Source organism: Pempheris klunzingeri, chromosome 7, assembly GCF_042242105.1.
Source record: "Pempheris klunzingeri isolate RE-2024b chromosome 7, fPemKlu1.hap1, whole genome shotgun sequence".
NCBI lineage: Eukaryota > Metazoa > Chordata > Actinopteri > Acropomatiformes > Pempheridae > Pempheris > Pempheris klunzingeri.
Window position 1 is genome coordinate 22,465,141 of NC_092018.1, and position 16,805 is coordinate 22,481,945.

Sequence of the window (16,805 nt, forward strand, 5' to 3'; positions counted from 1 at the left end):
CCTTTGGGATTATTGGGATATGCGTAATCTCTGTTGTGTGCACGTGCTGCCTTTGCGTCACGTGGGAATAACCGTACTTCTTTTTTTTTATCAGATGGAATCAAATCATACAGCAGGCAGAGATCATTGGATCGTTTGTTTTGGGCTCTTCTGCACTCTAAAGTTCAAACATATATATAAACATATAAACATATATCCTAATGAATAAAAAAAACAACAAGATTATAGTAGAGATAGATTTGGCTCAGGTTTGGGTCTGATTTTTACAATAACATTTGGTTCATATTATTAGGAATTATTATGTATGATGGTTTTAATTTGTAAGGAGAAGATTGTTCTTTCAAAAAAAGTTCTATAGTCTGGCGTTTGAACATTATTTATTTCATTACTACCGAGTCTGCTGTCCAATTAGATGGAAGAGGACGCGATCCTCCACCCTCCTCACGGACCCTGAACGCACCACCCCTGGGGGTGTGGATCCAGTTATTCCCCGCTGACTGGAAGCGGTTTGCCAAATCATGGGACGGCGGTCCGAGCAGTGAGCCAGCCGGGCCGAGGACAGGGGACAAAGCCGCGCCAGCGCGACTCACTTCAGACGGCACCACCACCATCATCAGCACCATCAGCACCAGCAGCACCAGCAGCGCTGTCAGCTCACCAGCAGCGTCAAACAGCGAGCAGCTTTTTCCGTGGCGGTGAGAAGCGACGTCGGGCTGACTCGGGATCAGCCCATGCAGGAGGATGGAGATAGAGAAGAGGACGAATGGGTTCGACTACCCGGAGAGAAGCAACGGCAAGTCTGTCAACGGTAGGCACACACACACACACACACACACACACACACACACACACACACACACACACACACACACACACACACACACACACAGCACGGCAGCACCACATCTAGCCACGGGGCTGCTGTCCGTGACGGGGTCACACCTGTCCTCACCCCCCACCCCCCAACAGGAGAGCATGGCTGCACTAGTTTTGATCAGCCTTTCTCGGGAACTGACAGCACTTCTCTGGGCCACTTCTCACTCCAGCTCCGACACACACACACACACACACACACACACACACACACACACACACAGCTCGTCAGTCTGATCCGCTCAAATGAAATGCAGGCGTCCAACCATGTGCAGGGAGGTGGACTGTAATCATATGAGCGATGCACGTTCGCCTGACGCGCGGTGGAGTTGAGTTGAGTGTGTTCCCTTGTTTTGCATCAGAGGAATAATGAAATAGTCTTTAATGTGTGATCAGTGTGTGTGTGTGTGTGTGTGTGTGTGTGTGTGTGTGTGAGAGAGAGAGAGAGCTGCAGCTCGGTGGGAACAGAGGTCGGAATGTTTTTATTTGGAGGTGGTCACTCAGGCTCGGGGAGATCGTAAAAGGTGAACTTTTGAACTTGGAGAGCCCCCCCCCCCCTGAAGCCATTAGCTCCTCAGTCCCCAAAATCCGGTGTAGGCTGCGCCGGGTGAGGGTGGAGGAGAAGATGAGGGGACAGGACGGGTTCATGGCTGGCTGGGTTCCAGATGTATCTGGACTGGTTTCATCTCTTAGCAGCAGCAGCAGAGGCCTCACATGACACTGACTTTGCCGCTTACTGCCATGCAGATCACTCAGGGAGGGGGGGGGGGTGGTGGTGGTGGTTGTCCCCAGCGCTCACTTGTCATTTATTTGCCTCCAGTTTATCAGTTCTTCAGAAGTTCCATATTGACCTGGTCCAGGCCCAAAATAAGCCCCACAATGCCTTGCAGCAGCCCAGGCGCCAGCCTCATATCGTGCCCCCATGTGGGTGACTGAAGATTTATTGACATTTCCGAGATTGAAATTCCTTTAACTGTGCCTGCCATGAGCACACTCACTCCTGTGGACTGTGCTGGTCCACAGTGAGAAGGCCCGCAGGCCCACAATGTTCTTTGGTTTCACAATTGTGTAAAAAAAAAAAAAAAAAAAAAAATCTATTAAAAGAATTTTCCTTTTAATAGATTATAAAGAAAGTTGAATCTATTCGTCAAAGCTTGTTTCAGTAAAAGTATCATTTATATGCTGAAACTGGAAATGAACTGCCACCAAGTTTGATAATTGATTTATCATTTAAAGTTGATCAGCAAGAAAAAAGGAAAAATCCAACTAAAATCCAACCACTCTGTTTGTAGCGTCGCATTTGAAGAGATTTTGGTTTCCTTCTTTTTGAAAATGTTTTGGACTGTTAGTTGAACACGCCAAGACATTGTATGCTTAAGTTTGGGCTTTTAAAAAAAAAAGAAAAAAAAAAAGGATTGATTTATCATTTTCACTGGTTTCAGTAATTTTGTATACAAACAATTAATAATTAAAACATTAATGAACAAAAGTGCCAGTTGCAGCTCGGCTAACGTTAAATGAACAGTTATCTCTATGCGTTCCCTCTGCAACAGTTACATGAAGAAATGCAGACATTTAATAGAATGAACCGAAAGAAGCTGAATATGTTTTGAAAATATTTAATGAGCTCTTGGTAAGATTTGGTTTTGACAGAACCGATTTCAGTAATTAGAAGCATCAGTCATGTTTCTTAAATAAGACTCAACAGTATATGAGATTTTTTTTAGAAATCTTCACACTGTCCGTCTTGAATTCAGTTCTTGTAAAATAAAGAAAATGCGGCAAATGTTTCATTGATATGATAAAAAATAAAATGTACTGTATATAATAGAACATCTGTTTTAATAATTGATTAATCATTGAAAAGCCAAACATTCTCTATTTCCAGCTCCTCAGTCATGGTGATTTCCGCTGTGTTTGAATTACACTAAACTACAAACATCTCAGGTTTGGACTTCTGGTTGGGAAAAACCAAGACATTTAAAGATGTCACCATGTGCTTTTGGAAACTCTAACGGACATTTTTCCTGATTTTTTTCGAACATTTGGGAGATAAAATCAGGATTTGGTTTGCGGAAAGTCGGCGTTATTTCTTTTTAGCTCATTCCAAACACAGCTCATTCAAAGGGCTTCACATGCACAGAAAGCTTATGTATAAAAAACAGTCAGCCAATTAAACAATAAAGATTAGACTAGTTGCAGCCTTAGAGGAAAGGCAGATGCTACAGATGTTGAGTCCAGCTGGTTAACCCGTGAGTGACCAGTGAGTGTAAAAGCCTTTCTGTCACCTCACATTGTTACAGAGAAAACAAAGCAGCCGAAGCCTCCTCCAGCTCCTGCCTCTCCTTATAACCACATTTGATGAAGAAACTCAATTTCCATTGATTTTTGAATTGACCGGGAATTTGGTGCGTGCCCCCCCCCCCATCCCTCTCTCTGCCCGGTGAAGTATGCTCGTTTTAATGGAATTGAACTCAGTGGAAGAAGCAGCAGCAGAAAAAAAGGAGGACGACAGGTTGGGTGGAGGGGTTACGGATTTGTGTGGATCCATGTTTGGGCCTCGGGGGTTTGCAAGCTGGCACGGTGGGGCAGATAGGCTGAAAGAAAATGCTTTGTCAGCCCTAGCTCTGCTTGAGGAGGGGGGGGGGGGTCTGTCCTGTCCCTCGGGGCAGGGTGAAGGGGACGGCTGGATGTGGGTGGGGCAGGGACAGGATGCGAAACCCCCTGCTGTGCCGCTTGAATGATGAGCTAGGAGGAGTACAGTAGAGGAGGAGGGGCAGCTGCTGCTGCTGCTGATGGGTGGAGGGAGGGGTTGTCGGGGGTGGAGGCCATGCAGGCAGATGTGATCCATCATGTTGGGTTCTCTTCTTCTTCTTCTTCTTCTTCTTCTTCACTTGACTCCCTCAGCTATCAGTAGATCTGTGTCAACACAGTGACAAGAGCTGCACCTCTCTCTCTCTCTCTCTCTCTCTCTCTCTCACACACACACTCTCACACACACCAAATTAGAGTTTGTGAAATAGGTAGACAGATCTGTAATGTTACAGGACAGTCGTGCGTCTTTGGATCTAAGTATGAGAAAGGGGCAGACAGAACCGAAAGCATTAACCAGAATCAGCTCCACTGAACCCAGGGCAGCTGAAGGTTTTTAAGTCTTAGAATATTTTCAAAGTAAGATGTGTTGCACACACACACACACAACAAATAAAGGCAATAATTCCATTAGGACTGAATCTGCTGAGCATTTTTTGATCAGCCAATCATTTGGTCAATGCGAATCCCAGTTTCTCAGAGCGAAGGCGCTGTCTTCGCACGTCTCGTTTAGTTCGAAGCCTAAAGCTATGCAGTCTAAGAGCGTTACAAAACGGAGAGAACCAGAACATTCTCAGGTTGAAACCAGACAATGATCTGCATTTGCGGCTGTAAAATCCCAGAAACCATTCTTAAAATAGCTGCCAATGACATTTTTTTTCCCACTCTAATCTAAGAATCGATGGATCGCTGCAGTAGGAACGAGTGGCTGAATTTGAAAGAGGTTTTTTTTTTTTTTAGTCTTCAGCAATCAAACTTAACAGGTATATCAAGTATTTTCATTCCTGACTGGAGTGAATGAAAGTTGTGGAAATGTTTAAATATTTCTTTTGTTTTAGTGGATGTTTCATGAAGAACAATCCAGAGGTTCATTGTGACATCTGCTTTGTCTGCTCTGTCAGACAAACATGCTCCCACCGTTATTTAGTTTTAATCACTCGGTGTAAACAAGCCGCATTTTGGGACGCAATTTGCCGACAGTTTCTATTTTTCCAGCGCAGATTGACGAGCTTCTTCAGCCTGTCGCTGCGTTGGTTTTCTGGAACTAAATCAATTAGAAACTGATGAAATTATTAGAAAAACTCAGTAGCTTCGAATGCAGTGACATAAGGGGATCAATCTTAGCACTCCAAGCATTCCAAGATAATTTCACCAGAAAATCAAGAAAATTCTTCACCCAGGCTGATTAGCATTTCAAACAGAGTGATTTATCTGGCAGCACGCTCCACCAGATGTTTTCACCATTTGAACAGTACATTTTGATGAATGAGGGATCTTGAAGTACGTTATCAGAGGGACGTCCTGTATGTGCTGCTGAGACCCAGGTATAAAGTTTCCTTAGTTTGTCAGCCTGAATTAAAACAAATTATTCACAGTTGTTTTGGTCGCATGAGGGTTGGCTTGATTTGATTAACTTTATTATCATTAAACCAAATGAAATACAAAAGTTATGAAAATGTGGCTAAATGCGTACACACACGAAATAATATTAAAAAAGAATAATGAAGTATTAGTTTGAGAAAGGGTTAATTTTCTAAAACACTTAAAGGTGCTGATGTGTTGAAAGCCATTACCGCTTTGGGTTTTTACCAGTCTGCAATTTAAATTCTCCCAGAAATGATTAGCGTAGAGACTTATTGGGTCAGTTTACCCTGCGTTGTCTCTGCTCCTCTGTCCTCTATTCAGAAAGACACATGGGGGGGAAAAAAAATGCCTACATGAATTTAACAGGATCTCCTTTGTCATATAGGAACTCGCCCTGGCATTAAAACAAAAAGAAATCAATGTCTACATGATATGAATGATTTCCACCTCTCATGCTGAGCGGCGACAGCGACAGCAGCAGTGACAAATTTCACACAGCTGGTGAACGTCTGTTTTTTTTTTTTTTCCATCCGCTGCTCTTTAAGTGTGTGTGCATCAGCTGCGCTCTCGTACAGCGGTTTTTAAAGTGATAGTTTAGGCTTCCTTGTGTCTTCTCTTCGCAACATCTCATGTCTTAATGCACATACGGGGCTTTCGGGATAGAAGTAGAGTTCTCTTGCTTCTTCTGACCAGATGAACTGGCAATGTGACAAAACTCCAGATTTCAAAAATAAATTGTTGCGTTTACCTTCATGACAATAAATGAAATGTAAATGTTTTTTAATGATAATCATTTAGTCTGTGACTGATTCTAAATTCTGGACGAAGCCTCGGGCCGGTTGCTTTGTTGAACCTCAGTCACACATCATTGGTTGTTGTAGTTATTTGCATCTTTAACTGAATTTTGCCGCACGAGTAAATTCAAGTTTATGGTTTTACCAGTGAGAGGATTTTAACACTAGACTTCCTCTGCATCCTGGTTTGAGTGGTTTGAGTTGCATCCTCAACTCACTGAGCTGCGGAGGTATTCAAAGACAAACGATAATGGGATCGGTGAATGTTTTTTGTGAGGAATGATGCCAGTGTCTCGGAGGAAGGTCTTCTGTCCTTCTCTGTCAAGAGGTCTGGAGGCTAAATGTCTTCCACCCTAATGCTGCTGTTTCCAGGCAACGCACGTGTGGTCAGAATGAAGTGGGCCAGACAGAACAGCAACGACCACATATACAGCTTCAGATCGTTCTCCTCTCGTTTTATCTGAGCGCTCAAAGCGGTCGGGTCACACTGCAGTGAAAATCCAGCCCGCCTCTAGCCCGACACTTGAGATTCTTTGCAAATAGCTGTTGAACATCATAAGAAATGTCATTCTACCGGTCGCTCTACGGTGAACTCCTAAAATATTTTTAGGAGATTTTACCACCTGTTTGCACTCAGCTTGGTTCATTTAGTTCAGCAGCAGTACTTTGAGCTGCGTTGTTCTGCCTTGTGTTGAGGCGACACTGAAACTCTGTGACACAGCCTTGGGAATGAATGGAACTATCTCTATCCAACAGGATTTCATTGTTTTGATAAAGGGATGGGTGCCATTTCTTTCCATACTAGTGCCAGTACAACATTTTGGTATTACCACAATACCACAATGATACCTTACTTTGAGGAACAAAGACACATCTGTGGATGCATTCAAAGGTGGCAGGGTGAGTGTTAACTCAGCAATGTATTATGGTAAATGGTAAATGGTCTGTATTTGTATAGCTCCTTTCTAGTCATTTCAACTACTCAAAGCGCTTTTACATCACATCCTCATTCACCCATTCACACATCATTCATACAGGAGGAATGTAATTTGGAGGAGACTATTCTTTCATACTATGTACAACCCTTCAAGTTCATATTTTTTTCACTCCACTTTGATAAACTTAACTCGTGCCATGTAGGCCTAAAAGTCCCAAACATTTGAATCAGTTCCAGCCCTGCTCTCAGCCTCTCGGTGAGCTCAGCGCTCTTTTCCCCCCTCCCCAGGGCCGTGCTTGTTATTTTGTTGTTGTGTGGACTGTGATGGACACGGGGGCGGGGGGGAGGGCGAGGCTGCAGCAGCGCTATGGGAACGGTGACCAGGGTCAGTGGGATGCTGCTCTTGAAGCATTAATGGCCCGCGCTCCGCTGACCTCCACATAACCCAGGAAAGTATTTACAGCCTCCACTTGATCCATGAGCTACAGGCTGGGGTGGCAGTGAGGCCGCTCTCTGAGATGTTTGCAAGTTTGATCCTGGCACAACCCGAGGTTTAACAGCTGCTAATGAGCTGCAGGGGAGGATGGGGGGGGGAGGAGGAAGCGACACGCTGCCATAAACTATATTTTGAAGAGGAATCCATCACAGTATGTTTGGTGGACAGTTCGTGCCGTGACACCGGCGATCCATGAGCCACGCTATTGTCAAGCGTCTGTGATATTCAACACGTAGAGCAGCCAGAGGTCATAAATGTCTTCAGTTTGAGTTTGAATTTGGGTGGAGGATGAGTTTACAGGCAGCTGTAAAACACTGAACTTGGTATGTAGTGGAGGGCTGGCTTTCCTGTGAAACTGCAGTGTTGGAGGATGCAGTTGTTGAGGGGTTATAAAAGAGCAGCTGAGGAGCTTCAGTTAAAACGTAGTAACGATCAGGTGTCACTTATTTGGACATTTGAATTAGAGAAAGAAACTCACTTCAGCTCTTCAAGTGGTTTGTCCAACGTACGGGTGCAGAGGTCCTTCCGTCCTGAGACGATTGGAAACTTGGTTAGTTTTTGAAGCGCAGCCATCCTCACTGATTTTTACAGATGAAGTCGATCACCAGGCACGGGAGTCATTTCACAGTCAACAGTAAAGACACACAGAGCTGTGCACATTGGCTCTTTTAACAGGAATCTGCCAAACAGTCACTGTTCTCATTAGCTGAACACACACACACACAAACACACACAGTTATAGACCAACATTCCCTGTTTGCGCGCACAAGTTTATGTTTTCAACTGCTGTGAAAGGACTAAAGGGTGAAGCGTGCAGGCTACGGCTCCATCCAACAATCCTTTCTGTTATCAGCCACTCTGCCAGTATTTCTCCAGTTTGTAGATTAAACCTTCAGTCTATAAATACTTAAAAATGTCCATTGCATTTGCTTCAGATACCTTGTTTTGTCCCACCAACAAGCCAACCAACCAAGATGTCCAATTCACTCTGTGCGTAAAACAGAGCGCAGCAACAAATCTTCACGTTTCGTGCATCTTTCTTGATACATGACTTTAATAACAAGCTTGGTTTTATCAAATGCGCATCGACACAGATTCAGTGTGGCGCTGTTCGAAGTAAGATCAGATGAAGTATATTTAATTATAACTTTCAGACGTATTCACGTTTTTCAGGATGCTATTGATTGACACTTAATCGTCAACCCCCATCAGAAGTGGAGTCTGACAGAGAAAACAACAATTTCTTTTGTCAGCTCTTGGAGTTTTTGCACGTGAAATTTTGCCTCGAAAAGCTGTAGTTTGAAATTCGCCCCCCCCCCCGTGTTTGGTATTGTATTATTTTATATTGTGGCATTGACAAACCTCATGAGGACTAATGCCAGTAACATTAAACTGGTGATGTTACTGTTACTTCATTTTCTACAGGGAGGGAGGTCTTCTAAACTGATAAATAATGTGAAAACATGGCTACTAGTTTGCCACCTTGAAATAAAAGCACATGTGTATACAAGTTACAAATGCATTCAAATGCATTTGATGATTAGATTGAAACATTACCTACAGTACAGCGATGCAGCAATACAATGTAAGAGGTCAAGAGTTGGTACCTGGATTCAAGACTAATAGTTGTTGGGTTTAGTGTTCACCAAAATGTAACATCAGATCTCCCTCGTTTCTGTTTTGTTTTGTGGTCGGTAGGTTTTGTAAGATGATTATTATCAGATGGCTGCTATAGGCCTGAGTTTGCACAGTGCAGTATGCTGGTCGGCTCTGCGAGGTAGTAAAACTCTGACCCCTGGTATGATGAAAGGGAAGTTGTTCCTTTGAGTGTGTCAAGCGGCAGTGACGGAGCCCCCGCCCCCCTGACCACAGCGTGACCCTCAGCCCGGGCCACACGCCCGCCAGGTTTAGCGCAGATAAAGACACGCATTCATTAGTTAAACATAACATGCACTGATGACCGCGCTATCAAAAAGTCTGAGGCTATAAAAAGTGGCCTTCACCCCATCGTTTGATGGAAAAGGCTGCATTGTTACATTTAAAAAAAATAAAACAACTATAACCTGAAGTGGGTAATCAGTTAAACTCTTATCCACCAATGATTAATCACATGTTCAGAGACATGTATGCTTTTAAATGGTTGTAAAACCCAGTGGTAAAAAGTGATAAGTAATGGGCATTTTTGTAACGTTTAAAGTCTCATTACTTCCATTGGATAATTGTATAACTTGTCCTTATTTGTCCTTGTTTTCTGAAGCTATATATTGCCAGGTGAGGCTCCTAAGAACAGAACAGAACAGAACAAGTCACATATTCTTTTGTATCAGTTACTTGCGTTGGATTTCTTCCCTTTTTTACATTCATGTGCACTGTTCAGCTTATTTGGTATCTTTGGAATCCAAGAAAGAGTCCTTTTTTGGAAAAATGTATTGGCTTTGTTTGTTTAAAGTGAGATTACAAGATCCAATTCAATCTTAAAATGAATAAATAAAAGAAAAGAAATGTCTGAGATTATATTACAAAATTCAACGATATGTGTCACATATAGTTAATGTGGGGACTTAAAGATGGTGTGTCTCTGTTTCAGGTGATGAAAATGTTATTTTCCACTGCTACTGGCATTACAAAGTTTAAAGTTCCTCATACATGGGAAAATCTTCCGTCAAGGTGATCAGACAGCATGAAGTCTCCACTGGTCGGACATGTGAGCCCGCGAGCCCGTGAGCACGGAGCGCGCTCTGTGAACTTGAGCGGTGCTGCGTGGCAGCACTACGGGACCTTGTGCTTTGTCAGCTTGAAACAGCGGGGGGTGGGTGGGGGGGGACAGAGCAGACATTGTGCCGCACTGTGTTACACACCGAGGTCAAGGGTCAGGTGTAGGGGTCAAAGGGACGGGCGAAGAGCAGCCTGTGAAGCCGACACTCGAGTTCCTTCACAATCTGCCGTATGCGATATCCACCACAGAGTGCTGAGGGGATCTGAGCTGAAGACACACTGCTAATCACAGCCCCGACCGTTATGCTGCAGATTGATCTGCAGGGTGTACCCGTGGGGCCAGGTGTAAGGTAGCGCCCCTCTCAGATTCAGCTGGCCATTCGCACACACTGGAAGCAACAGTGACCCCATAAAGGAACAATAAGGCTTTGATAGCGGCCGGCAAGATTGAGAGATCCAGCAGCAGCAGCAGCAGCAGCAGCATCCCTGAAGCCAGGTGGCCACAGTAGCAACATGTCCCCTCTCCACTTGGTTATAACCCCATCTGCTCCCTCAAGGCTGTCTGAGGCAAACTGAACCTCCTTACTGTCATCCTTGGGTATCTCAGCAGCCCTCTCCACTTTGACCTCTCAGCAAGCACAGGATTTGTTCTGTGTTGGTGGAGAGCGAAAACAATGATCTATCTGTGGCTGCTGCTTCCTCTCATCCATCTTACAGTCGGAAGGGGAGATTGATTGATTGATTGATTGATTGATTGATTGATTGAGTAAAGAGCTGACGTCACACAACCCACGACTGTATTGTTCATAGCCTAATAATCTGACTGACCAAGAACCAGGAAGTCACAAATTCATAACGTCATTTTCAGTCACTTGGCACAACCGCTACCACAGGTTCACATTGATAACACTGATGGAGGCCGGTTTATTTTCCATTTAAACTGGCCTCCATCAGTGTTCACATCTTTATTGTGCCAGTCTCACCCATACAGCCATTTTTCTTTCCCTATTTTTTTCATGGATGTAGCCAGTATGTAGGAGCATGGCATCACCTAACAGTTTGACCTGATGAAGGCATAGCCAATAGCCGGGCTACTCTGGTATCTAAATTCAGCCTCTAAACTGACTGACTGACTCCCCTCTCTACACCTCTGTCATCACCCCCCCACCCCCCCTCTGTCCCGTCCTTGTGTTTGGAGCCAGGTCTGCGGTGTGACACGTGATAGATGGTGACTGTGTGGTTTGTAGCGCTGAGATAAGAGCGGCTGGCCCGGGACCGGCCAGGCTGGCAGGTAGAGGCCAACCTACTCAGATGACAGGCTGGCGTTGCCCTCCGCTGGCCATGCGGAACCTCGGCCATCTGGGACAGAAGAGCAGGGACAGTGATGGACTGACATAGGGGGCTGCATGATGGTTGGGGAGGGATTCCTGGGAAGTGCTAATTGCAGTGCAGGTTGAGGATTTCAGAGGGTGGGGGTCTTTACATTGTGTCCTCATGCCCCAACAAGTCCAGCCATATGCCACTTTGTAGTAAGGAATGTGAATTTTGCTATATTGTAATATGCATCACAGTGTCAGGTGTGGATACTCAAACCACAGCTGGAGTTTATTTTCACCACACTGTAGATTTATCGATGTTCATGAGCGATTGAGAGATGTAGGAGGTCTCTCTGGTTCCTGTAATTTTAGGAACGTGCTCCTTTGCTTTGGTGTTCGTACCAGTGAAGCAGGCTCCCGGGCTGCTGGGCAAAAGAGACTCATTTGAGACTTAATTGGGGTAGTTTCTTCAGTCAGAATGATTTCAGCTCAGTTCTGTTTTATACTTCTAATCTATAGCATCCATATCTTCACTTCAAAAGCAATAGCATAACGACAGAGCACATTTTCAGCTAGTAAAAGGTTCACAAAGTTTTCGCAGGGCTGGATGGAGCTTGCTGCACCACATTCCTTTCAGTCTGCCTGTGCTGCTGGCCAGATACAGTACCGAGCCACTTGTGGTAAATGCCATATTGAGCCTGCATAGCATGTCTCCACAAGGAGCACACGGGGGGGGATAAGAGGCGGTATGTTGTTTTGATGGAGAGCTGATTGCGTCGGAGGTTGCGGAGGTTTTAGAGGTGAAAGGTTAAAGATGCAGCCTTTCTTTGTCAGCACACAATGGGCCACAGCGGAGCAGGCTCCGGCTGTATTGGCTGCTGCTGGAAGCCTTCCCAGCCTCAGGCTATAATGGTCAATAAACTGTCATGAGGATTAGCAACAGAGACCACACACTGGAGAGCTCCATTCTTCTCTAATGCTGGTCCATTATCAGCAAACACTGCAGCCTTGGAGTATGGAGTGAAACAAGATTTGATCCTGATCCCAGAAATGCAGCTATTAAGAGCTGACCAGAGAGCAAAAAAAGAGAGAAAGCTGGAAAATGGTGTGTGGGAGGACAGATTGACCAATATCCTCACGTGGTGTCCTTGTGAAAGGCATTGACCATCTATTGAAAAAAGCCCTTTAGCAGAAAACTGACCATTTTCCAAAGTATGCTGTAGTGTTTTAGATTTCAAAATATATTTTCTACCTTCCCGACAGCCAACTTTTCCTGTAATTTAAGCACACTATGAACCGTGTCATTGTCTCAAGAATAGAAGCAGACAGGTTCACTGTGATGAATTACTTTTTGATTTATTTACAAATATTCTTTTTTACAAAACTGGCGACTGCCTAAAAGATGGAGGAAAACCTATTTAAATGGTCAAGAAAGGAAAATGTTCCCACTTCCCCCCAGAGGTATCTTGCTATCCAGATAGTTCGGGTTTTATTCGCCCCCGAATTTGATAAACCATGTCGACACAATAGAGGTGAGTAGGATTTTGTTTGAGGTGCTCACAACATTGAAAAAACTTCCAAAGGGAGGGACGTTGTTCCTGAAAAGAGACATTGTTGTTACCCGGCTGTTTCAAAGCAACACACTGTCAGCGCGCTTCGTTGGAACTATTTCTCTGCTGAAAAAGTAGTTCCACTGAAAACAGCTGTCACTGTGATGCCTGCTTTGCTGCTGAATTTTTTTAAATGCCATTTTGCGATTTTTTTTATTAGCCAAGCTGGCATCACGACTCGAGGGAGTGCAGCGTCAGTCAGTTTGTCAGCCTACTACTTCTGTCCAGGCTGAAGCAGCTAGTGGATGGGCTGGAGATGGGTGATCGCCTGATTTTTCATCACATCCAGGTTTTTATTTGTCAAATACTTTGGTTAGTGAGCAAATAACTGCAAAAGTAAAGACATTCCCACAGATGTATATGTAGCTTAACTAAAAAAAACTAGAAAACAAATGATGCCAAAATGATGAACATGATACACTGTGCATTATTATGCCATCCAAAGGTTTTCAACTTTGTTCAACAAGTTTAAATTTTACAAACCAAGAGACAAAAAATCTCAGATGGGAGGCTTCTGTACTTTAGGTGAACTTACCCTTAAAAAAACTGCACCTTGCTTGTAAAACTGTTTATCAGTAATGTAAAATAAATGAGTTTAAATGTATTTAACAACGGTACGCTCCTCTAAATTGTCAGTTGCCAAGCGTGCTCTAGCAGTAAATCAAAACGGTGGCAAAATGCACACTAATATGAAAATGTTAGTGGGGGGGGGGGGGGTGCTCAAAGACATTCATCCTTGTTTGCATGCATGTTTGTGTGTTAGACGTCAGTTTAAGTGTGCGTCTGTTCAGGGGAGGGCGGCTGAGGCACGTGTGTGTGTGTGTGTGTGTATGTGTCGGAGCAGAGCTAGTGTGTGTTGGTGTATGCTCCAGGGAGAACATATGCTGGTGTTGACTGTGGGGTGAACGTAGGAGGGAGGGAGGGAGGGAGGGGGGGGCAGCTGGCGTGTGTCGGGTCAGGGGTCTACAGCTGTTGATAGCAGGGTGGTACACTGACACAGATAGGGGGATCTGAGGCACCGACAGCCCACACTCTACACCCCTCTGGATGTGAGTGATGGAGCTCGCCGGGTGCCTTGTAAGCGAGAAGTGAGCGCCGTGTCTCCAGACACCGGCAGCGCAGATGGTCAGGCTCTTGTTGGCGGCAAGCTGGGGGAGAAAAGTGGGTATAAAATATAGCTCAGACAGCAAGAGGGTAACCAATATGAAGCAAACAGATTGTCCTGAGGTTATGGTCAGACCCGTATGGCAGTCAGATGAAAGGCTATATCAGGCTCTGTATTAAAATGAGATTTGCCCCTGTCAGTCTAGTCCACCTCTCTTATTTATGATACGCTTTGACTGATTCAATATTTCTACTTTGTTGTAATGACCAAAGCCGTTTTCAGACTGCAGATTTTTAATAGTTCTAGCTGTGTTCGATGAACAACTCAAACAAGAACAATGTGTAAGTAGCTCAACACAACTAATATTACACAGGTGGTTTCTCCAGATTCAACACAATATGCCACTTTTTATGACTACTGCAGTCTCAAAATGATTCAACCCTCCTCATAAGAGCACTCATTTGTGAATCAGGCGCTGTCTCGAGCACACCTGATCAAAATGTCCATGAAGAATTTCATTTAGAAGAATACAAAAATGAAACCTTGTTTGAGTTACTGAGAGACTGTCATGTTTCAGAGGAGCCGGCTTGTGGTCTTCTCAGTCAGTATGAGACACTTTGTAAAGCCCGGCCATCCGCACCGACCACACGCAGGTCATTTTCAATGTTGGCCAAATATTGTAGTGTTTCTTGTGAGGGCGGTCTCAAAGGCTGAGGTCATCGTTCAGATGTGGTTAGCCACCTGGCACGAAAACTGGGAGCTGGGAGAAACACCTCATCCATCTCTGTCGATTCTATTAATAGGAACCATTTTTTGTGTCTATTGTTTTGTTACAGTGCTTCATTTGAGTTCAAATCAGGAACCATAAAAAAAGCCTAAATGAAATAGGTCCTGAATCATTTGGATGTTCAACCCCAGGACTGGATCAGCCTGTTAATGGTCCCTGGTGCAAAAATGAGCTGTGTGCCAAAATAAATAGATAACTAGAAAGTAGGCTGACGGTGAGCCTGGGGGGCTCCAGGGCCCCAGTGGTCTGTGTCCTGGAGTAGTTATGAACTGAACACAGCTCATTAATTCCACTCCAAGGATGTATTTTGGAATGTTTTTGTGAATTTCTCATTCTTATTTGACCCATTATATTGTCCGTGTCTTTAGTGGTTTTCCCTCTGTTAGAGGACAGAGGGAAGACGGCCTCTTCTTTGATGATAATGAGATGTCAGAGAAAATTAAATGGTTGCCAGGGCCAATCAGTTAAAGGAACATTTCAGCCCCAGTAGATTTGTGCTGCTGGAAGTCATGAATCTCAACTAACAAACAAATTGAAGGAAAATGGAGGATCACACACCAGAAGTCAGAGGTTAGAAACTTCGTAAACATTTTTATAAACTAAACACTGCACCCTAAAGGATGATTAGCCTTCATCAGTCAGGAAACTTCATCTGTATCACTACAAGTGGTTTCCTGTTACTTCTGAGTTTTTACTGTGTATTTGTGGAGACAGACCCAGTGTGACTGTTTAGCAGTACTTTATACTCTACACCGTCTGTTCTCTGTCTTTCTGATTCCTTGTCTCTCAGGTTGAGTCCACATTATAAATGTGACAGTGATCAATGCGACGGGAACATTACTTCCTGTCGCTGCTGATACCAAGAAGTGAACTTTGAATATTGACTAAGTATCTGATCCGTGTCACTGAGCCGTCAGGCTGGCAGGAGGATCATTTATCTGCAGGCAGATGTTTGTGCTGCCGTCAGTGGGCGCTCTGCTTCGCAACCCATGTTCTCATCAGGGGGCGAAATAATTTATTTATTCTTTATTCTTTCATCTGCACTTCGATTAAACCTGTGTGCTATTTTGAAGAGTAAATACACGGAATAGTAAATAGAATTGCAATTTGCTGTATTTTACTACATTTCAGGTTCCGTGAGTAAATTTGAGCAGTTGTGGAGCCTTTGTCAGTCTTTCAGGTCAAAATTGGAGGCACTACTTCCCCAGGAATTTTTGTTTCTACTTCAAAAGTAGGTGAAATTAGTGCTTCGATTAATTCAGCATAGGGCTCTGGCACATTTGATATCTGTCCAACTAAAAACCATGACTTACTCAGTGCTGCCACTCTCTAAATAATGTGGGTACGCATGAGGCACTCCCTGCGTCCAGTTAGAACACACTGCTAGAGGAGGCAAAGATGTGCTGTGTGAGGTAGAACAGAGTTGCTAAATATAAGTTTAGCTTTCTGTTCAATTTATTCAGTTTATTTATATACATATATATATATAGTGTGTATGCATATATATGGAAAATGGAAAAAGTTAATGCGACAGTGATATTATATCATGAAAGTAGGACATTTAAGTAGAAGCATGCAATGGTAATTTTATTCATCTTAAACTATTTATTGAAAGAAAAGCTAACAACAGTGGTAGGTATACCACAACAAAACATTTTCAGTGTCTCAATAAATTGGGATGTGACCAAAGGACGTCCACTCCTCTCCTTTCTGTGACTCTTCCAGTCTCTCTGTTTCACTGTTACAACCTCCTGATGACACTCTGTGACCCTCTAAGCTCAGTGGACACCTCCGTCTGAGGACTTCCTGTTTGAAGCCTCCAGTGTTGAGGTGCTGCTGATCAATTGTTAGGTGTCGTCTTGGTCTCATGATGTCAGAATGTGAACAGCACGATGAGGAGGACTGTTTAAATACCAATTCTAACTGAAGCAGGAAATGTATTGGTGGATTCATGGATCAAACCTGTTGTGAATGTTGCTGTTAAGCTTCTTGTTAG

At 43.9% G+C, this 16,805-nt stretch overlaps 1 protein-coding gene across 1 annotated transcript in view; it reads left to right on the forward strand.

The window, feature by feature from the left end:
- The first annotated feature begins 741 nt into the window (after positions 1–741).
- Positions 742–16,805, forward strand: part of nr6a1a (nuclear receptor subfamily 6, group A, member 1a) — a 74,846-nt gene continuing 58,782 nt past the window's right edge. Inside the window, exon 1 of the mRNA XM_070834401.1 lies at positions 742–808. Coding sequence (XP_070690502.1) covers positions 742–808 — 67 coding nt within the window. The remainder of the gene's footprint in view (positions 809–16,805) is intronic.